Consider the following 23,676-nt stretch of genomic DNA (forward strand, 5'->3'; position numbering starts at 1 on the left):
CTGTCTGTTGGTGTTGTAGAGATACAGGAGATATTCCTGTCTGTTGGTGTTGTAGAGATACAGGAGATATTCCTGTCTGTTGGTGTTGTAGAGATACAGGAGATATTCCTGTCTGTTGGTGTTGTAGAGATACAGGAGATATTCCTGTCTGTTGGTGTTGTAGAGATACAGGAGATATTCCTGTCTGTTGGTGTTGTAGAGATACAGGAGATATTCCTGTCTGTTGGTGTTGTAGATACAGGAGATATTCCTGTCTGTTGGTGTTGTAGAGATACAGGAGATATTCCTCATGTTGGTGTTGTAGAGATACAGGAGATATTCCTGTCTGTTGGTGTTGTAGAGATACAGGAGATATCCCTGTCTGTTGGTGTTGTAGAGATACAGGAGATATTTCCTGCCTGTTGGTGTTGTAGAGATACAGGAGATATTCCTGTCTGTTGGTGTTGTAGAGAGATACAGGAGATATTCCTGCCTGTTGGTGTTGTAGAGATACAGGAGATATTCCTGTCTGTTGGTGTTGTAGAGAGATACAGGAGATATTCCTGTCTGTTGGTGTTGTAGAGAGATACAGGAGATATTCCTGTCTGTTGGTGTTGTAGATACAGGAGATATTCCTGTCTGTTGGTGTTGTAGAGATACAGGAGATATTCCTGTCTGTTGGTGTTGTAGAGATACAGGAGATATTCCTGTCTGTTGGTGTTGTAGAGATACAGGAGATATCCCTGTCTGTTGGTGTTGTAGAGATACAGGAGATATTTCCTGCCTGTTGGTGTTGTAGAGATACAGGAGATATTCCTGCCTGTTGGTGTTGTAGAGATACAGGAGATATTCCTGCCTGTTGGTGTTGTAGAGATACAGGAGATATTCCTGTCTGTTGGTGTTGTAGAGATACAGGAGATATTCCTCATGTTGGTGTTGTAGAGAGATACAGGAGATAGTCCTGTCTGTTGGTGTTGTAGAGCGATACAGGAGATATTCCTGCCTGTTGGTGTTGTAGAGATACAGGAGATATACCTCATGTTGGTGTTGTAGAGATACAGGAGATATTCCTGTCTGTTGGTGTTGTAGAGAGATACAGGATATATTTCTGTCTGTTGGTGTTGTAGAGATACAGGAGATATTCCTGCCTGTTGGTGTTGTAGAGATACAGGAGATATTCCTGTCTGTTGGTGTTGTAGAGATACAGGAGATATTCCTGTCTGTTGGTGTTGTAGAGATACAGGAGATATTCCTGTCTGTTGGTGTTGTAGAGATACAGGAGATATTCCTGTCTGTTGGTGTTGTAGAGATACAGGAGATATTCCTGTCTGTTGGTGTTGTAGAGATACAGGAGATATTCCTGTCTGTTGGTGTTTGAGATACAGGAGATATTCCTGTCTGTTGGTGTTGTAGAGATACAGGAGATATTCCTGTCTGTTGGTGTTGTAGAGATACAGGAGATATTCCTGCCTGTTGGTGTTGTAGAGATACAGGAGATATTCCTGTCTGTTGGTGTTGTAGAGATACAGGAGATATTCCTGTCTGTTGGTGTTGTAGAGATACAGGAGATATTCCTGCCTGTTGGTGTTGTAGAGATACAGGAGATATTCCTGTCTGTTGGTGTTGTAGAGAGATATTCCTGTCTGTTGGTGTTGTAGAGAGATAAAGGATATATTCCTGTCTGTTGGTGTTGTAGAGATACAGGAGATATTCCTGTCTGTTGGTGTTGTAGAGAGATACAGGAGATATACCTCATGTTGGTGTTGTAGATTCAGGAGACAGGATCAGAGAGGCCTGACACTTTCATGTCTGGTGAGAAACTCTCTATTTTGTAACATACAGTATGGGCTTTGTCCCAAATGGCACCCTATTCCCCCTGGTCAAAAGTTGTGCACTATAAAGGGTACCAGTTGGGACTTAGACACAACAGTTTGATAAGGATCTTGGCTGGGGTTCAGGACTGTCACGCAGGTTGCTGCCGAAGTAGAGTGAGTCTCTCTCTCTCTCTCTCTCATCGCTGCTGCAGCATGAACACAGAGCGGCCTCATTTTACGGTCTCTTGTTACTTTAAAACAATGAAGGTGGTTTTAAAGCCACAGTCAACGTGAATTGATGAAATGTAGCCATCCCCCTGGGTTTTAACAAATAGGCTATCAATAAATCCTATCTAAATGGGCTTACAGCTGTCTGATCTTTCCTTATTGTAACAAGCTATGAACCTCTTGTGTTTTATTGTTGTAGGAGTCCCAGAGACTGATGGTTCTCTCAGAGCAGTACATCTTACAGAGTGTGACTTTAGAGAGAGAACCCACCAGTAGTGGTGATGTCCCTGGTCCAGAGACTGACGGTTCTCTCAGAGCAGTACATCTTACAGAGTGTGACTTTAGAGAGAGAACCCACCAGTAGTGGTGATGTCCTCCTCAGCAACCCCTCTCAGATGTCAGAAGAAAAACCACAAGTCCTTTTTCCAACGACAACAGATCCCGTTGTCGTGACTACCATTCCATTTTGTTACAGATGCATTTAGTAGGGCTCACAGAGACGGATGGTTTGAGAGATGTTTATTCAGCTAGCATTGTCATGCAGGGAAGATGGTCCCAGGGTGTGAAAAGAAAAGGACTGTGTGTGTGTGTGTGTGTGTGTTCTCTCATCTCTGATTTGAAAGTGAAATCCACTCTAGTCAGGTCCTTGCTGCCTGCCAGTTGGTCTGTCTGTCTGTCTGTCTGCCTGCCAGTTGGTCTGTCTGTCTGTCTGCCTGCCTGCCAGTTGGTCTGTCTGCCTGCCTGCCAGTTGGTCTGTCTGTCTGCCTGCCTGCCTGTCAGTTGGTCTGTCTGCCTGCCTGCCTGTCAGTTGGTCTGTCTGTCTGCCTGCCTGCCAGTTGGTCTGTCTGCCTGCCTGCCAGTTGGTCTGTCTGTCTGCCTGCCTGCCAGTTGGTCTGTCTGTCTGCCTGCCTGCCAGTTGGTCTGTCTGTCTGCCTGCCTGCCAGTTGGTCTGTCTGTCTGCCTGCCAGTTGGTCTGTCTGTCTGTCTGCCTGCCTGCCAGTTGGTCTGTCTGTCTGTCTGCCTGCCTGCCAGTTAATCTGTCTGTCTGTCTGTCTGTCTGTCTGTCTGTCTGTCTGCCAGTTGGTCTGTCTGTCTGCCTGCCTGCCTGCCTGCCAGTTAGTCTGTCTGTCGTTCTGTCTGTCTGCCTGCCTGCCAGTTGGTCTGTCTGTCTGTCGTTCTGTCTGTCTGCCTGCCAGTTGGTCTGTCTGTCTGCCTGCCTGCCTGCCTGCCAGTTAGTCTGTCTGTCGTTCTGTCTGTCTGCCTGCCTGCCAGTTGGTCTGTCTGTCTGTCGTTCTGTCTGTCTGCCTGCCTGCCAGTTGGTCTGTCTGTCTGTCTGTCTGTCTGCCTGCCAGTTGGTCTGTCTGTCTGTCTGCCTGCCAGTTGGTCTGTGTCTGTCTGTCTGTCTAACTGGCAGGCAGACAGTCTGTCTGTCTGTCTGCCTGCCTGCCTGTCTGTCTGCCTGCCAGTTGGTCTGTCTGTCTGTCTGTCTGTCTGCCTGCCTGTCTGTCTGCCTGCCAGTTGGTCTGTCTGTCTGTCTGCCTGCCAGTTGGTCTGTGTCTGTCTGTCTGTCTAACTAGCAGGCAGACAGTCTGTCTGTCTGTCTGCCTGCCTGCCTGTCTGTCTGCCTGCCAGTTGGTCTGTCTGTCTGCCTGCCTGCCTGCCTGCCAGTTAGTCTGTCTGTCTGTCTGTCTGTCTGCCTGCCTGTCTGTCTGTCTGCCAGTTGGTCTGTCTGTCTGTCTGTCTGCCTGCCTGCCAGTTGGTCTGTCTGCCTGCCAGTTGGTCTGTCTGTCTGTCTGCCTGCCAGTTGGTCTGTGTCTGTCTGTCTGTCTAACTAGCAGGCAGACAGTCTGTCTGTCTGTCTGTCTGTCTGTCTGTCTGTCTGTCTGTCTGTCTGTCTGTCTGTCTGTCTGTCTGTCTGTCTGTCTGTCTGTCTGTCTGTCTGTCTGTCTGTCTGCCTGTCTGTCTGTCTGTCTGCCTGCCTGCCAGTTGGTCTGTCTGTCTGTCTGCCTGCCAGTTGGTCTGTCTGTCTGTCTGTCTGCCTGCCAGTTGGTCTGTCTGTCTGCCTGCCTGCCTGCCAGTTAGTCTGTCTGTCTGTCTGTCTGTCTGTCTGCCTGCCTGTCTGTCTGTCTGCCAGTTGGTCTGTCTGTCTGTCTGTCTGTCTGCCTGCCTGCCAGTTGGTCTGTCTGCCTGCCAGTTGGTCTGTCTGTCTGTCTGCCTGCCAGTTGGTCTGTCTGTCTGTCTGCCTGCCAGTTGGTCTGTCTGCCTGCCTGCCTGCCAGTTGGTCTGTCTGTCTGTCTGTCTGTCTGTCGGTCTGTCTGCCTGCCTGCCTGTCAGTTGGTCTGTCTGTCTGCCTGCCTGCCAGTTGGTCTGTCTGCCTGCCTGCCAGTTGGTCTGTCTGTCTGCCTGTCTGCCAGTTGGTCTGTCTGTCTGCCTGCCAGTTGGTCTGTCTGCCTGCCTCAGACTCAATCAGAGAGAAAACAGGAGAGATGTACAGTGCTTCAATGCTATAGATGGACTAAACTACAACAATCACTGTTGGGAATGACTGTGACACATGGGAGGTGATGGAGGTGGAATTGGAGTCAATGGAGAGAGAGGTGGTGCAGACAGCCCCTGGATTTACAGTTCATTGTATCACAATGTATCTGCTCTGTGCTTCACTGTGTTGTGTTGGGAGATTGAAACATCTCCTTGTCACCCTCCCTGGGTTGCCTTGCCAGTTGGTGGCATTTCTGTGGCGACTGTGTCTGCTTTGCATGGCTGGACACAAAGCTGGCATTGAGGCACCCTCCTCCTCTTCCAGCCTCTCTCTCTCTCTCTCTCTCTCGTTTCAGTCTGAGATTCAGATGCAAATTGAGACTCTCAACCTCTGGAGCAGCTTCCAAATGGCACCCTATTCCCTATATTGTTCACTACTTTAGACCAGGGCCCATATGTCTCAGGTCAAATGTAGTGCACTATGTAGGGAATAGGGTCGTAACCTATGTTATTACCATAGTTGACTCGCTGCTGCTTCCTGACTCTGTCCCTGTTCCCTTTGTTACTGAGAAGACAGACCAGACTATAGGACCTTTTGATGGCATCGCTCTGTTTGTTTTCGGATTTACTTTTTACTTTTTCCCTTTTATTTAACTTGGCAAGTCAGTTAAGAATTTGTTCTTATTTTACATTGACAGACTACCCCGGCCAAACCCTCCTCTAACCCGGACGACGCTGGGCCAATTGTGCGCCGCCCTATAGGACACCAGATCACGGCCGGTTGTGACACAGCCCAGGATCAAACCAGGGTCTGTGGTGATGCGTCACTCGAGAGCTGAAAAGACAGACCAGACTATAGAACCCTTTGATGGCATCTGTCTGTGCTCAGCCATTCACTTTAGATTGATTAGAACCTGGGAGGAATTCACTTTAGATTGATTAGAACCTGGGAGGAATTCACTTTAGATTGATTAGAACCTGGGAGGAATTCACTTTAGATTGATTAGAACCTGGGAGGAATTCACTTTAGATTGATTAGAACCTGGGAGGAATTCACTTTAGATTGATTAGAACCTGGGAGGAATTCACTTTAGATTGATTAGAACCTGGGAGGAATTCACTTTAGATTGATTAGAACCTGGGAGGAATTCACTTTAGATTGATTAGAACCTGGGAGGAATTCACTTTAGATTGATTAGAACCTGGGAGGAATTCACTTTAGATTGATTAGAACCTGGGAGGAATTCACTTTAGATTGATTAGAACCTGGGAGGAATTCACTTTAGATTGATTAGAACCTGGGAGGAATTCACTTTAGATTGATTAGAACCTGGGAGGAATTCACTTTAGATTGATTAGAACCTGGGAGGAATTCACTTTAGATTGGAGCCGTACGGATCCTGAGGCCTTAAGGGTTTAAAGTAAAGCAGGTGAAGAGAGGACAGAAGTCCTACAACACTGTAAAGATGACTCCCAAATGGTACCCTATTTCATGGCCAATATAGTGCCCTACTACTTATGACCAGAGCCCCATGAGGAATAAAGTGTTATTTGGGACACAGGCTAAGACAATACCCTCCGATGTAAAACTTTTTCAGACAGCCATTTGAATACAGTCACCCTTGCTGATATCCTAGAGTGTGAATGGTACAGATGTAGGCTCAGAATTTGAGCCAGTTTGCTACAGCAGAAAAATAATCCTGCAGCAACAGGAAATGTGGATTATAATGTACATTTTTTGTAGGGGTTGATACAAATCAAGTCTGAAACTTCAAAGTGGAAATTACAAACTGTAGAAGCCTTTTTAAAACTAAAATACACTACAAGTTTGCATTTCCTGTATTGCAGGAAAATTCCCAGCAACAATTGTGATCAAATTAAAATCCTACATCTGTAGTGTGTGTCTTGCACCTGTTGAGAGGTATTTAAGCAGTACTGTTAAGCACTAAGCAGTATCTTTAAGTAGTGTGTTTTAGGCAGTATCTTTAAGTAGTGTGTGTTTAGGCAGTATCTATCAGCGTTTTAACTACTTTGCAGATGTGGAACAGACAATCATAATATCAAATTCCCACTTTATACTACAAAACCAACTTCATAAGCAGTTCATTTTTAAAATGTATTTTACTCTAAATTCCAGAATAGATGGATGAAGTTCTATGCATGATTAATATCATTCACCAATACATTTCTTGATAGTCCAACAAATGTTGTTTTCAGGTTGTAAATCACACCTAGCCTGGGACATTGTTTGCTGCCTCCACCCATTCGCAATGACTCAATATTTTTGGACAAAGGCTGGGAATGTCAATACAATGATCCCAAGTCAGTGGTAGCGTGGCTAATAGGCTAGCGTATCTAGTTATGTAGCTGTTCATTTAGCAAGATAAAACCACGGAGCCTAACGTTAGCTACAGTAGCTGCTGGGAGGATGTCTTATCATTGGAGGAGTGGGTGAGAGTCCGACCTTTCCCCTCCTACAGCTAGAGATGCAGGTATAATTTTGGGGGGGGTCAGGTAGCCTAGTGGTTAGAGCGTTGGACTAGTAACGGTTGCTGGATCAAATCCCCGAGCTGACAAGGTAAAAACAAGGTAAAAGTATTTTTCTGCCCCAGAACAAGGCAGTTAACCCACTGATAAGAACAGTTATTGAACTAGGCAAGTCAGTTAGGTCATTGGGTTAACTAGCAAGAAATGTGAATCGCTTTGCTAGCTATGCTTAACTTGAACGACTGTTATCCAGTTAGCATATCTCTTGCGTTCGCAAATTCACTCTGGCTATCTACTCTGATTTCAGAGTACTCTCGTCTGAGTGTGGCGGAATAACTGATGAATTTATGAATGTGCAACACCCGCTGAGTATGACCGGTGTCGGTAAATGTCTGCCCCACAACATTTTTTAATTGTTGCCAGCAGCACAGTTACCGTCACCAACACTCTGGACAACATGAAAACAGCCTAACCAGCTCTGCTAGGGAGAGTACAATGATCAGAGTGAGCTGTTCTCTCATTTGTACTGGAAGTAGCTAGCCAACTATAGCCAGTTAGCTTGACTGCCGTTGTGAATAATCTCGGATCAACCCTACTCCTCGGCCAGAACGTCCAGGGTCTATAGTGCAGTATGCGCTCGGAGTTTACGAATGACCCAGAGCGCACTCTGACACACTGAAGGCACCTTTTAGTTGTCAATCAAATGTATTTGGCATCGATCAAATGGGAAGGCAGGCAAGTTCTCATTCAGATGTCAAAACGTGGGTTGGGAGAAACATTTTAATTAGCAGGCAAGCTGCAGAAGGACGAGCAGGCGACAATTTCCCCGGCGTTTATCAGTGCCATTTTGACGGACAGGTAGCTGAACATTTTGATAGGGTTTGTGTTTACGTTCCCTCGTTAGACTGTATGTAGCTCTTCTCATCTTGCTCTGCATTAGTTATTGATCTTGTTGATGTGTATAACTGAGGGAGAGATCCTACCGTTTATCCTGGTGGTTTTGATCAATAGGACTGTAAAGTTTCCAAATGTAAGAGGACTCACGTGGTATTGACATATTTGCAGAAATCCATTCAGGTGTATTTTGTGACTTTTGGCGAATGCTTTCTAATGATCTAAAGTCACGCTGTTGCTACTGTCTGTCAACACACAGTCCAGTTCATAGTGAATGATGGCAGGTCCTACTGCCTGTAAACACACAGTCCAGTTCATAGTGAATGATGACAGGTCTTACTGCCTGTAAACACACAGTCCAGTTCATAGTGAATGATGACAGGTCCTACTGCCTGTTAACACACAGTCCAGTTCATAGTGAATGATGACAGGTCCTACTGCCTGTAAACACACAGTCCAGTTCATAGTGAATGATGACAGGCCCTACTGCCTGTAAACACACAGTCCAGTTCATAGTGAATGATGACAGGTCCTACTGCCTGTCAACACACAGTCCAGTTCATAGTGAATGATGGCAGGTCCTACTGCCTGTCAACACACAGTCCAGTTCATAGTGAATGATGGCAGGTCCTACTGCCTGTCAACACACAGTCCAGTTCATAGTGAATGATGGCAGGTCCTACTTCCTGTAAACACACAGTCCAGTTCATAGTGAATGATGACAGGTCCTACTGCCTGTCAACACACAGTCCAGTTCATAGTGAATGATGACAGGTCCTACTGTAAACACACAGTCCAGTTCATAGTGAATGATGACAGGTCCTACTGTCTGTAAACACACAGTCCAGTTCATAGTGAATGATGGCAGGTCCTACTGTCTGTAAACACACAGTCCAGTTCATAGTGAATGATGAGAGGCCCTACTTCCTGTAAACACACAGTCCAGTTCATAGTGAATGATGAGAGGCCCTACTTCCTGTAAACACAGTCCAGTTCATAGTGAATGATGACAGGCCCTACTTCCTGTAAACACAGTCCAGTTCATAGTGAATGATGACAGGTCCTACTTCCTGTAAACACACAGTCCAGTTCATAGTGAATGATGACAGGCCCTACTTCCTGTCAACACACAGTCCAGTTCATCGTGAATGATGGCAGGCCCTACTTCCTGTCAACATACAGTCCAGTTCATCGTGAATGATGGCAGGACCGACCAACTGCCTGTCAACACAGTCAAGTTGAAAGTGAATGATGGCTGGCCTGTGTACATGGCTTGTTTGCATAAAGGTCTACTGTAGCTCTGATTGGCTCTGCCGCACCGGTCTGCATAGACTCCGGTCCTGGATGAGACAGTGGTTTTTATCAGGTTTTATTTACAGCAGTGTCTATTAATTATCCAAACGCATGGCAGCTTTCCCACTTTATATTGCTATAGAATTTTCACAAATGTCTTACTCTGTCATTCCCAAACATTCCATGAATTTATGAAAACGTGAAAATGACCTTTTTATTTATTTATTTATATATATTTTTTTTAAGTGTCATTCTTCCAGGGTTGTATAGGAACAGATTTGAATGAGATTTCATGTTGCTAAACACTGTCAGTTCCACTTTAAGTAGCGTACAGTATCTTTAGGCCCTCCTCTGTCTACCTGCCTGGCTCCCTGCCTGCACTAAATCTCTGGCAGATTGTGAGGTCATCGTGTTTCAAGGCCTGTCGCCCGTCTTGGGCCGGCCCGTTTAATTTAACCTCCCTCCTCCTAATCTTCTGGTGCCGCTCGAGGTGAGAGACTCTTAGCTAATTACTGTTAATCTAGTACACCACCTGCCTCGTCCCGCTCCTCTGCTGACCCCCTCTCTGATCATTCCTCTACTGCCCCTCCTGGCGCTCTCCTTGCCCCGCTACACTCTTACCCCTCCCTGCTCTGCTGGCCCCCTCCTACTTGACCCCTCCCGTGTGTCTTTATGGCCTGTAGACACTTTGAGGGTTTTTGTCTTTAAGCCCCTGGACAGAAACAGCTGTGCTGAGATGACAGGCTTCTATGTACAACATTTCAGAAATAATTGGTCAGAAGTTTAAGTGGGGGTGGATGGAGGGGTGGCTGTGCTTGCATGCAAGTGTGTGATTGTGTGGAGAAATTGGTTCCATATAGACTTGTCTTAGAGCCATTAGAGAGTAAACAAACCCACTAGTTGTTATGATGAAAGGGGAACAGTTTCTATCCTGTAGTCTGCTACTCTAGTTGTTATGATGAAAGGGGAACAGAGTTTCTATCCTGTAGTCTGCTACTCTAGTTGTTGTGATGAAAGGGGAACAGTTTCTATCCTGTAGTCTGCTACTCTAGTTGTTGTGATGAAAGGGGAACAGAGTTTCTATCCTGTAGTCTGCTACTCTAGTTGTTGTGATGAAAGGGGAACAGAGTTTCTATCCTGTAGTCTGCTACTCTAGTTGTTATGATGAAAGGGGAACAGTTTCTATCCTGTAGTCTGCTACTCTAGTTGTTGTGATGAAAGGGAACAGAGTTTCTATCCTGTAGTCTGCTACTCTAGTTGTTATAATGAAAGGGGAACAGAGTTTCTATCCTGTAGTCTGCTACTCTAGTTGTTATGATGAAAGGGGAACAGAGTTTCTATCCTGTAGTCTGCTACTCTAGTTGTTATGATGAAAGGGGAACAGTTTCTATCCTGTAGTCTGCTACTCTAGTTGTTATGATGAAAGGGGAACAGTTTCTATCCTGTAGTCTGCTACTCTAGTTGTTATAATGAAAGGGGAACAGAGTTTCTATCCTGTAGTCTGCTACTCTAGTTGTTATAATGAAAGGGGAACAGTTTCTATCCTGTAGTCTGCTACTCTAGTTGTTATGATGAAAGGGGAACAGAGTTTCTATCCTGTAGTCTGCTACTCTAGTTGTTATGATGAAAGGGGAACAGTTTATATCCTGTAGTCTGCTACTCTAGTTGTTATGATGAAAGGGGAACAGAGTTTCTATCCTGTAGTCTGCTACTCTAGTTGTTATGATTAAAGGGAACAGAGTTTCTATCCTGTAGTCTGCTACTCTAGTTGTTATGATGAAAGGGGAACAGTTTCTATCCTGTAGTCTGCTACTCTAGTTGTTATGATGAAAGGGGAACAGAGTTTCTATCCTGTAGTCTGCTACTCTAGTTGTTATGATTAAAGGGAACAGAGTTTCTATCCTGTAGTCTGCTACTCTAGTTGTTATGATGAAAGGGGAACAGTTTCTATCCTGTAGTCTGCTACTCTAGTTGTTGTGATGAAAGGGGAACAGTTTCTATCCTGTAGTCTGCTACTCTAGTTGTTATGATGAAAGGGGAACAGTTTCTATCCTGTAGTCTGCTACTCTAGTTGTTGTGATGAAAGGGGAACGAGTTTCTATCCTGTAGTCTGCTACTCTAGTTGTTGTGATGAAAGGGGAACAGAGTTTCTATCCTGTAGTCTGCTACTCTAGTTGTTATGATGAAAGGGGAACAGAGTTTCTATCCTGTAGTCTGCTACTCTAGTTGTTATGATGAAAGGGGAACAGAGTTTCTATCCTGTAGTCTGCTACTCTAGTTGTTATGATGAAAGGGGAACAGAGTTTCTATCCTGTAGTCTGCTACTCTAGTTGTTATGATGAAAGGGGAACAGTTTCTATCCTGTAGTCTGCTACTCTAGTTGTTGTGATGAAAGGGGAACGAGTTTCTATCCTGTAGTCTGCTACTCTAGTTGTTGTGATGAAAGGGGAACAGTTTCTATCCTGTAGTCTGCTACTCTAGTTGCTATGATGAAAGGGGAACAGAGTTTCTATCCTGTAGTCTGCTACTCTAGTTGTTATGATGAAAGGGGAACAGAGTTTCTATCCTGTAGTCTGCTACTCTAGTTGTTGTGATGAAAGGGGAAGAGTTTCTATCCTGTAGTCTGCTACTCTAGTTGTTATGATGAAAGGGGAACAGAGTTTCTATCCTGTAGTCTGCTACTCTAGTTGTTGTGATGAAAGGGGAACAGAGTTTCTACCCTGCGGCCAGAACCAGCTAGTCTTGAGGATTACTCACTGGTGACATACTGGCCACGGAGCAGGTTCAGACATGTTGTGTGGTAGAGCTCTGACATCCCTCTGACAAATACTGGAACACAGGAAGTCTCTCTCATACAGGACAATAATCTATACTAGCTCCTGAAGTGTACACTCCTTCACTATATCCCACAAAATGTAAAAGCATTGGATTGGTTGAGCTGGGACAGAGGGAGTTTCATTCTCTTCCTATTGAACGCTATTTGAGGCGAGGGGGAAGAGCGGAGGGGGGAGGCAGAGAGGAGAGGGGGCTGTGAGCTGACGTTGAGTTGCCAGGTGCCAGTCCACACAATCTAAAACACTATTTGAATAATGTTCTGTCCTGCTCTAGGGGCTGGTGGAAAAACCAGGCAGACAGGCAGTCACACGAACACACTGGTGCACAAGGTTGAATTCATTTGATAAGTAAATATCTTGGTGATTCCTCTGTATAATGGTGCTATTGTTTGTCGGCAGGGAGAGACCTCTGGGTGCTCATTCTGGGAAAGAATCCGTCTGAGCACCAGATGGGAATTCCTGAATTCAAATACGTTGGGAATATGCATGGAAACGAGGTAAGCTCATCATGGAAGCACCGACACACACACACACACACACACACACACGATGTGGTGTAGTAGCATTAAGTCATTTTACAAATGTGTTTCTAGTCAGCTGTCCAATCCAGGTCCAAACCATCTTCACCATTCCTGTTCACTAAAGCCCCCCCCACAAAGAGAGATACTGTTCACTAAAGCCCCCCCACAAAGAGAGATGATACTGTTCACTAAAGCCCCCCCACAAAGAAAAGATACTGTTCACTAAAGCCCCCCCACAAAGAGAGATGATACTGTTCACTAAAGCCCCCCACAAAGAGAGATGATACTGTTCACTAAAGCCCCCCCACAAAGAGAGATGATACTGTTCACTAAAGCCCCCCCCACAAAGAGAGATGATACTGTTCACTAAAGCCCCCCCCCACAAAGAGATGATACTGTTCACTAAAGCCCCCCCCACAAAGAGAAGAGATGATACTGTTCACTAAAGCCCCCCCCCACAAAGAGAAGAGATGATACTGTTCACTAAAGCCCCCCCACAAAGAGAGATGATACTGTTCACTAAAGCCCCCCCACAAAGAGAGAAGATACTGTTCACTAAAGCCCCCCCACAAAGAAAATGATACTGTTCACTAAAGCCCCCCCACAAAGAGAAGAGATGATACTGTTCACTAAAGCCCCCCCCACAAAGAGATACTGTTCACTAAAGCCCCCCCACAAAGAGAGATGATACTGTTCACTAAAAGCCCCCCCCCACAAAGAGAAGAGATGATACTGTTCACTAAAGCCCCCCCACAAAGAGATGATACTGTTCACTAAAGCCCCCCCCACAAAAGAGATGATACTGTTCACTAAAGCCCCCCCCACAAAGAGAGATGATACTGTTCACTAAAGCCCCCCCCACAAAGAGAGATGACTGTTCACTAAAGCCCCCCCCACAAAGAGAGATGATACTGTTCACTAAAGCCCCCCACAAAGAGAAGAAATGATACTGTTCACTAAAGCCCCCCCCACAAAGAGAGATGATACTGTTCACTAAAGCCCCCCCCCACAAAAGAGATGATACTGTTCACTAAAGCCCCCCCACAAAGAGAGATGATACTGTTCACTAAAGCCCCCCCCACAAAGAGAGATGATACTGTTCACTAAAGCCCCCCCCCACAAAGAGATGATACTGTTCACTAAAGCCCCCCCACAAAGAGAGATGATACTGTTCACTAAAGCCCCCCCCACAAAGAGAAGAGATGATACTGTTCACTAAAGCCCCCCCCACAAAGAGATGATACTGTTCACTAAAGCCCCCCCCACAAAGAGAGATGATACTGTTCACTAAAGCCCCCCCACAAAGAAGAGATGATACTGTTCACTAAAGCCCCCCCCACAAAGAGAGATGATACTGTTCACTAAAGCCCCCCCACAAAGAGAGATGATACTGTTCACTAAAGCCCCCCCACAACGAGAAGAGATGATACTGTTCACTAAAGCCCCCCCACAAAGAGAGATGATACTGTTCACTAAAGCCCCCCCCACAAAGAGAGATGATACTGTTCACTAAAGCCCCCCCCACAAAGAGAGATGATACTGTTCACTAAAGCCCCCCACAACGAGAAGAGATGATACTGTTCACTAAAGCCCCCCCACAAAGAGATACTGTTCACTAAAGCCCCCCCACAAAGAGAGATGATACTGTTCACTAAAGCCCCCCACAAAGAGAAGAGATGATACTGTTCACTAAAGCCCCCCCCCCACAAAGAGAGATGATACTGTTCACTAAAGCCCCCCCCCACAAAGAGAAGAGATGATACTGTTCACTAAAGCCCCCCCCACAAAGAGAAGAGATGATACTGTTCACTAAAGCCCCCCCCACAAAGAGAGATGATACTGTTCACTAAAGCCCCCCCACAAAGAGAGATGATACTGTTCACTAAAGCCCCCCCCACAAAGAGATGATCTCTAAAGCCCCCCCACAAAGAGAGATGATACTGTTCACTAAAGCCCCCCCCACAAAGAGAAGAGATGACTGTTCACTAAAGCCCCCCCCACAAAGAGAAGAGATGATACTGTTCACTAAAGCCCCCCACAAGAGAGATGATACTGTTCACTAAAGCCCCCCTCACAAAGAGAAAAGATGATACTGTTCACTAAAGCCCCCCCCCACAAAGAGAGATACTGTTCACTAAAGCCCCCCCCACAAAGAGAAGAGATGATACTGTTCACTAAAGCCCCCCCCACAAAGAGAAGAGATGATACTGTTCACTAAAGCCCCCCCCCCACAAAGAGAGATACTGTTCACTAAAGCCCCCCCCACAAAGAGAGATGACTGTTCACTAAAGCCCCCCCCACAAAGAGAAGAGATGATACTGTTCACTAAAGCCCCCCCCACAAAGAGAAGAGATGATACTGTTCACTAAAGCCCCCCCCAAAGAGAGATGATACTGTTCACTAAAGCCCCCCCCACAAAGAGAAAAGATGATACTGTTCACTAAAGCCCCCCCCACAAAGAGAGATACTGTTCACTAAAGCCCCCCCACAAAGAGAAGAGATGATACTGTTCACTAAAGCCCCCCCACAAAGAGAGATGATACTGTTCACTAAAGCCCCCCCACAAAGAGAAGAGATGATACTGTTCACTAAAGCCCCCCCCACAAAGAGAGATGATACTGTTCACTAAAGCCCCCCCACAAAGAGAAGAGATGATACTGTTCACTAAAGCCCCCCCCACAAAGAGAAGAGATGATACTGTTCACTAAAGCCCCCCACAAAGAGAGATGATACTGTTCACTAAAGCCCCCCCCACAAAGAGAAGAGATGATACTGTTCACTAAAGCCCCCCCCACAAAGAGAAGAGATGATACTGTTCACTAAAGCCCCCCCACAGGAAGAGATGATACTGTTCACTAAAGCCCCCCCCACAAAGAGAAGAGATGATACTGTTCACTAAAGCCCCCCCACAAAGAGAAGAGATGATACTGTTCACTAAAGCCCCCCCACAAAGGAAGAGATGATACTGTTCACTAAAGCCCCCCCACAAAGAGAAGAGATGATACTGTTCACTAAAGCCCCCCCACAAAGAGAGTGATACTGTTCACTAAAGCCCCCCCCACAAAGAGAAGAGATGATACTGTTCACTAAAGCCCCCCCCACAAGAGAGATGATACTGTTCACTAAAGCCCCCCCACAAAGAGAAGAGATGATACTGTTCACTAAAGCCCCCCCCACAAAGAGAGATGATACTGTTCACTAAAGCCCCCCCCACACAAAGAGAAGAGATGATACTGTTCACTAAAGCCCCCCCACAAAGAGAAGAGATGATACTGTTCACTAAAGCCCCCCCACAAAGAGAAGAGATGATACTGTTCACTAAAGCCCCCCCCACAAAGAAAGAGATGATACTGTTCACTAAAGCCCCCCCCACAAAGAGAGATGATACTGTTCACTAAAGCCCCCCCACAAAGAGAGATGATACTGTTCACTAAAGCCCCCCCCCACAAAGAGAAGAGATGATACTGTTCACTAAAGCCCCCCCCACAAAGAGAAGAGATGATACTGTTCACTAAAGCCCCCCCCCACAAAGAGAAGAGATGATACTGTTCACTAAAGCCCCCCCCCCCACAAAGAGAAGAGATGATACTGTTCACTAAAGCCCCCCCACAAAGAGAAGAGATGATACTGTTCACTAAAGCCCCCCACCCCCACAAAGAGAAGAGATGATACTGTTCACTAAAGCCCCCCCCACAAAGAGAAGAGATGATACTGTTCACTAAAGCCCCCCCCACAAAGAGAAGAGATGATACTGTTCAACTAAAGCCCCCCCAGAGGAGGGAGGATATAGAGATGGTACTGGTCAGTGGTTTCCTCTTTCTTTACCAAACAGGAAATCAAATGAATGCAGACGCGGGGCCTCCCTCTCATATCAAAGAAAAACAACTCAGCCTTGCATGTCCTCCTCTTTCCTTTGGCCTTGCTAAATGTGGAGGCAGGGGTGGGCTGCTGTGGAGATGGATGGAGAGGTCCTTAAATAGAGATGTTTCATCGTCATGTCTGGAGGGACATGCTGTGTGTGTGTGTGTGTGTGTGTGTGTCGCCAGTGTGTCGGTGTGTATGTCCGTCCTTCAGTCCGTGGCCTGTGGGAAAGAGGGCGGGGGCTGGGACCACAAAGAGTTGTAGAAGCTGAGGGTTCTGGGGCCTGGAGGACCACGGAGGAGGAGCAGCTGACTGTGACCCCAGCAGGAGGAGGTTGAAGAGGGACTCTTTTCACACTGGTCCCTCCCCCTTCTTGATCTCCAGTCTTTCTCCCATCCCCTCCCTATCGCCCTCCATTCCTCCACTCTGGTTCCCTCGGTCTCCTCCTGTCTGGTTTCCCCCGGGGCTCCATTGTAAGTCCCATTCCTCCTCCAGGGGTCTAAATAAATCCCTCTTTGTAGGAGATAGCGACACCACTCTACTCTCGGACCGGAAAATCTGATGAAGATAAATGAGGTTGAGAAGACTCCGTCCAACGCACAGCAGATACACACATAGAGAGCTGCTCTTCAGCATTACTGTAGTAAATGAACACTAACAGGCTTCATTAGTAATAAGATAAACAACTACGTATCATGTTTTTTAAAACTAAAACGTGTTCATAATTTACTTCATTGTCCCCGTAGCAAAATGTGATTTTACGGTCAATTTATATACACTACCAGTCAAAAGTTTGGACACACCTACTCATTCCAGGGTTTTTATTTTATTTTTACAGTTTTCTACATTGTAGAATAATAGTGAAGACATCAAAACTATTAAATAACACATATAGTTGAGAGGATGCCAAGAATGTGCAAAGCGGTCAAGGCAAAGAGTAGCTACTTTGAAGAATCTGGAAGAAATATATATATTTTGATTTGTTTAATCAAAATGTATTCCAGATTCTTCAAAGTAGCTACTCTTTGCCTTGACAGCTTTGCACATTCTTGGCATCCTCTCAACTATGTGTGTTATTGCATAGTTTTGATGTCTTCACTATTATTCTACAATGTAGAACATGGTAAAAAGAGAGGGTCACACAGAGGGATTCTGGGTAGTCAGAAACAAATCTACTTTGAAACTAAAGTATCCACCTCACACACATGGTTATGGGCTTAAAGAAGAAGTCACCTGTATCATGTCAGATATAGAGTTGAAATGTATTACATTTTGAGTTTGCATCCCGATATTACACTTAATGTACATCACAGAAGACTGAAATATAAAAAAAAAATATATATATATATATATATATATATAAAAAAAAATAATAATAAAAAATATGAATGACATTCTCGGTAGTCTAGAGGACAATTTTGTCATTTCATTGCAGGAAAAGGGTTTTAAAAGGCATGTTTCCTGTTTGTCAGCTTGAAGGACACCATCTTGAAATGTGTCAGTTGGAAGGGAATAAAATGTTTTAACTCTGTTGCACCATCCTGGAGTTCCACCTGTGAACGCCCAGTCAGAAGCTTCCTTCAGAACAGTGATGGCCGATCTCAACCGCAAAGACAATATGGGTGTATGTTTTTGATCCAGCCCAGCAGTAACACACCTGATTCAGATTATTGGCTTATCCCAGTCTTTTAATTAAAGGGATATTTCAGGATTTTGTCATTGAGGTCCTTTATCTACTTTCCCCAGAGTCAGATGAACTTGTGGATAAAATTTGTCTCAGCGTGTAGTTTGAAGGAAGTTGCTAACTAGTGCAGTTGCTAACTAGTGCAGTTGCTAACTAGTGCTAGTGCAGTTGCTAGCTAGCTTTAGTTAGCGTTTGCTTGCGAAACTACAATAAGTTCTTTAATACTGGACATCGACGAGTTCATCTGACTTTTCCCTTTAAGACTGACTAGTTAAATCAGGTCAGGTGTGTTACTGCTTGGTTGGGACAAAAGCCTGCACCCACACCACGACACCTGCAGATAGAAATGGTTGACCCCTACTTTAGTGAGATGGAATGGACTTGTGAGAAAATGGAGGGTGTGGACTTGTGAGAAAATGGAGGGTGTGGATTTGTGAGAAAATGGAGGGTGTGGACTTGCAATAAGTGGTAATAAGACTTATTGTAAATAGACGTGACTCTGAGGAGTCTGCTGCTAGAAGACTTAAAGGCCCTAAGATAGCTAACGGCACTATGACTCAGACTGAGAGGCCCCAAGACAGCTAATGGTGGTGGAGGTAGTAGACTGAGAGGCCCCAAGACAGCTAGTGGTGGTGGTAGTAGTAGACTGAGATGCCCCAAGACAGCTAGTGGTGGTGGTGGTAGACTGAGATGCCCCAAGACAGCTAGTGGTGGTGGTACTAGACTGAGATGCCCCAAGACAGCTAGTGGTGGTAGTAGTAGACTGAGATGCCCCAAGACAGCTAGTGGTGGTGGTGGTAGACTGAGATGCCCCAAGACAGCTAGTGGTGGTGGTAGTAGACTGAGATGCCCCAAGACAGCTAGTGGTGGTGGTGGTAGTAGACTGAGATGCCCCAAGACAGCTAGTGGTGGTGGTGGTAGTAGACTGAGATGCCCCAAGACAGCTAGTGGTGGTGGTGGTAGTAGACTGAGATGCCCCGAGACAGCTAGTGGTGGAGGTAGTAGACTGAGATGCCCCAAGACAGCTAGTGGTGGTGGTAGTAGTAGACTGAGATGCCCCAAGACAGCTAGTGGTGGTAGTAGTAGACTGAGAGGCCCCTAGACAGCTAGTGGTGGTGGTAGTAGTAGACTGAGATGCCCCAAGACAGCTAGTGGTGGTGGTAGACTGAGATGCCCCAAGACAGCTAGTGGTGGTGGTAGACTGAGATGCCCCAAGACAGCTAGTAGTGGTAGTAGTAGACTGAGATGCCCCAAGACAGCTAGTGGTGGTGGTAGTAGACTGAGATGCCCCAAGACAGCTTGTGGTGGTGGTAGTAGTAGACTGAGAGGCCCCAAGACAGCTAGTGGTGGTGGTAGTAGACTGAGAGGCCCCAAGACAGCTAGTGGTGGTGGTAGTAGACTGAGAGGCCCCAAGACAGCTAGTGGTGGTGGTAGTAGACTGAGAGGCCCCAAGACAGCTAGTGGTGGTAGTAGTAGACTGAGAGGCCCCAAGACAGCTAGTGGTGGTGGTAGTAGTAGAATGAGAGGCCCCAAGACAGCTAGTGGTGGTGGTGGTAGACTGAGAGGCCCCAAGACAGCTAGTGGTGGTGGTGGTAGTAGTAGACTGAGGCCCCAAGACAGCTAGTGGTGGTGGTGGTAGACTGAGAGGCCCCAAGACAGCTAGTGGTGGTAGTAGTAGACTGAGAGGCCCCAAGACAGCTAGTGGTGGTGGTAGTAGTAGACTGAGAGGCCCCTAGACAGCTAGTAGTGGAAGAAGGGTCGTACTCTACAGATGTTGTAGAGAATGAACCTGAAGTAGGGAGTCGCTGTTTTGATGTTTGCAGAGGTTGACTGGCTGTTGTCCAGGGTCACGCTAAGTTTCTTTACACTCTGGGAGGGGGACACCATGGAGTTGTCAACCGGGATGGAGAGGTCTTGGAGCGGGCAGGCCTTCCCCGGGAGGAAGAGCAGCTCCGTCTTGTTGAGCTTGAGGTAGTGGTCCAACAGCCAAGCTGAGATGTCTGCCAGGTACGCAGAGATGCGTGTCGCCACCTGGGTGTCGGAAGGAGAAGAGTAGCTGAGTGTCATCCGCATAGCAGTGATAGGAGAGACCATGTGAGGATATGAGGGAGCAGAGTGACTTGGTTTATAGAGAGAAGAGGAGAGGGACTAGAACTAAACCCTAAACCTAGAACAAATGGCACCCTATTTCTCTTTTATAGTGCACTATTTTGTTTTTTACCAGATCCCTATCAAAAGTAGTGCACTGTATGGGGAATAGGGTGCTATTTGGGACGCGTAACGCCAGTAGACACAGCTAGCACACTGTGACCGACGGCTTCTTTTTCCACTTCCATCTTAAATTATGTGGCATCACGTCTGGCTGAGGGAAAAACACGGCTGTTAGAACAAGCTGTTAGCAAGGACTGTTGTGAATATTCTCTCTCTCAGTAGTAGTATTTCTGTTTTTACTCTCAACTTTACAACTTTATGAGGCGAGTCGGCGCTGCTTGGTTTGATTTCTGATGGTTTTATGAGGAGCGTGGCTGTGCCAGAGGTGGTTCTGAACCCTGATGTTAGAGCCACCCTAGGGCTGTCAACAGTTTAGGGGAGGGGTGGTTAGCCACCCTAGGGCTGTCAACAGTTTAGGGGAGGGGTGGTTAGAGCCACCCTAGGGCTGTCAACAGTTTAGGGGAGGGGTGGTTAGCCACCCTAGGGCTGTCAACAGTTTAGGGGAGGGGTGGTTAGCCACCCTAGGGCTGTCAACAGTTTAGGGGAGGGGTGGTTAGCCACCCTAGGGCTGTCAACAGTTTAGGGGAGGGGTGGTTAGCCACCCTAGGGCTGTCAACAGTTTAGGGGAGGGGTGGTTGAGCCACCCTAGGGCTGTCAACAGTTTAGGGGAGGGGTGGTTAGCCACCCTAGGGCTGTCAACAGTTTAGGGGAGGGGTGGTTAGCCACCCTAGGGCTGTCAACAGTTTAGGGGAGGGGTGGTTAGAGCCACCCTAGGCCTGTCAACAGTTTAGGGGAGGGGTGGTTAGCCACCCTAGGGCTGTCAACAGTTTAGGGGAGGGGTGGTTAGCCACCCTAGGGCTGTCAACAGTTTAGGGGAGGGGTGGTTAGAGCCACCCTAGGGCTGTCAACAGTTTAGGGGAGGGGTGGTTAGCCACCCTAGGGCTGTCAACAGTTTAGGGGAGGGGTGGTTAGAGCCACCCTAGGGCTGTCAACAGTTTAGGGGAGGGGTGGTTAGCCACCCTAGGGCTGTCAACAGTTTAGGGGAGGGGTGGTTAGCCACCCTAGGGCTGTCAACAGTTTAGGGGAGGGGTGGTTAGCCACCCTAGGGCTGTCAACAGTTTAGGGGAGGGGTGGTTAGCCACCCTAGGGCTGTCAACAGTTTAGGGGAGGGGTGGTTAGCCACCCTAGGGCTGTCAACAGTTTAGGGGAGGGGTGGAGGGCATGCTTCTGTTTCTAGAGTCCACTGTTGTACACCTGCCAGCTGCACTACAAAAACATACATTTATTAACTAACAGCACTGCTTCCCTGTGCACATATCTGACAGGGCCAACATTACTCCTATCTGACAGGGCCAGCACTACTGCTGCTGCTATCTGACAGGGCCAGCACTACTGCTGCTGCTATCTGCCTGGGCCAGCACTACTGCTGCTGCTATCTGACAGGGCCAGCACTACTGCTGCTGCTATCTGACAGGGCCAGCACTACTGCTGCTGCTATCTGACAGGGCCAACACTACTACTCCTGCTGCTATCTGACAGGGCCAGCACTACTACTCCTGCTGCTATCTGACAGGGCCAGCACTACTGCTGCTGCTATCTGACAGGGCCAGCATTACTCCTATCTGACAGGGCCAGCACTACTGCTGCTGCTATCTGACAGGGCCAGCACTACTGCTGCTGCTATCTGCCTGGGCCAGCACTACTCCTGCTGCTATCTGACAGGGCCAGCACTACTGCTGCTGCTATCTGACAGGGCCAACACTACTACTCCTGCTGCTATCTGACAGGGCCAACACTACTACTCCTGCTGCTATCTGACAGGGCCAGCACTACTGCTGCTGCTATCTGACAGGGCCAGCATTACTCCTATCTGACAGGGCCAGCACTACTGCTGCTGCTATCTGACAGGGCCAGCATTACTCCTATCAGACAGGGCCAGCATTACTCCTATCAGACAGGGCCAGCATTACTCCTATCAGACAGGGCCAGCATTACTCCTATCTGACAGGGCCAGCATTACTCCTATCTGACAGGGCCAGCATTACTCCTATCTGACAGGGCCAGCACTACTCCTATCTGACAGGGCCAGCACTACTCCTATCTGACAGGGCCAGCACTACTGCTGGTGCTATCTGACAGGGCCAGCACTACTGCTGCTGCTATCTGACAGGGCCAGCACTACTGCTGCTGCTATCTGACAGGGCCAGCACTACTGCTGCTGCTATCTGACAGGGCCAGCACTACTGCTGCTGCTATCTGACAGGGCCAGCATTACTCCTATCTGACAGGGCCAGCATTACTCCTATCTGACAGGGCCAGCATTACTCCTGCTGCTATCAGACAGGGCCAGCATTACTGCTGCTGCTATCTGACTGGGCCAGCATTACTCCTATCTGACTGGGCCAGCACTACTGCTGCTGCTATCTGACTGGGCCAGCACTACTGCTGCTGCTATCTGACAGGGCCAGCATTACTCCTATCTGACAGGGCCAGCACTACTGCTGCTGCTATCTGACTGGGCCAGCATTACTCCTATCTGACAGGGCAGCACTAAACCCCCCTCATCCATCCCCTCCAGGCTTCACTGTAAATAGACTTCCACATCCCAGCATGGATCAGTAGTCAGTCCCCAGGAGCAGCCTTAAGGATCGTCCCAAATAGCACCCTATCCACTATGTAGGGCACTACTGACCAGGACCCTGGGCTCTGCTCTAAAGTAGTGCCCTGTAGAGGGAATAGGATACTATTTTGGATGCAATATTACTGTAGCTCCCTGCTCTAAGCTGAATGGACATGGTTAAGCGATACCAGATGACACACACGCACACACCAGATGAGGGGGCCTTTCCTCTCATTTCCCCCCAGCTGGGATGTAGCAGAGCGATGTCACGGCGATGTCACAGTGCCTCTACTTCACCTGGGGGCATACAGGACATGTTCTGCTGCTCTGAGGGGTACACACACACACACACACACACACACACACACACACACACACACACACACACACACACACACACACACACACACACACACACACACACACACACACACACACACACACACACACACACACACACACACACACACACATTCATTCATTTTCTCTCTGACTGTCCATTCAGAAGACTAGGCCTCAGGGCTAGCCGTGCTCCACTGTTGTAGCCTGAATAGAATGGAGCATTCTAGAATACCACAGTGCTCAGTGGACTGAGACACAATGGAACTACAATGTGCTGGAGCTTAGGGATGGAACCATCTGAATTCCGTTGGCTCCCCTGATTCTAGTTCCAGAAGCTCTGGAGTTCTGGCCAATGTTTTCTATTTGTGACAATCATTACTAACTGGAGTTAACCTTCCTGTGTGTTGATCTTTGGACCAGTAGGTGAACT

General features: G+C 47.1%; 1 protein-coding gene across 1 annotated transcript in view; it reads left to right on the forward strand.

Moving 5' to 3' along the window:
- The window catches only part of LOC123731977 (carboxypeptidase M), a 44,322-nt gene that overhangs the window by 9,256 nt on the left and 11,390 nt on the right, over positions 1–23,676 (forward strand). The window contains exon 3 of the mRNA XM_045711361.1: positions 12,407–12,504. Within this exon, the coding sequence (XP_045567317.1) occupies positions 12,407–12,504 (98 nt within the window). The remainder of the gene's footprint in view (positions 1–12,406; positions 12,505–23,676) is intronic.

This window comes from Salmo salar, unplaced genomic scaffold, assembly GCF_905237065.1.
Source record: "Salmo salar unplaced genomic scaffold, Ssal_v3.1, whole genome shotgun sequence".
In the NCBI taxonomy this organism is placed as follows: Eukaryota; Metazoa; Chordata; class Actinopteri; order Salmoniformes; family Salmonidae; genus Salmo; species Salmo salar.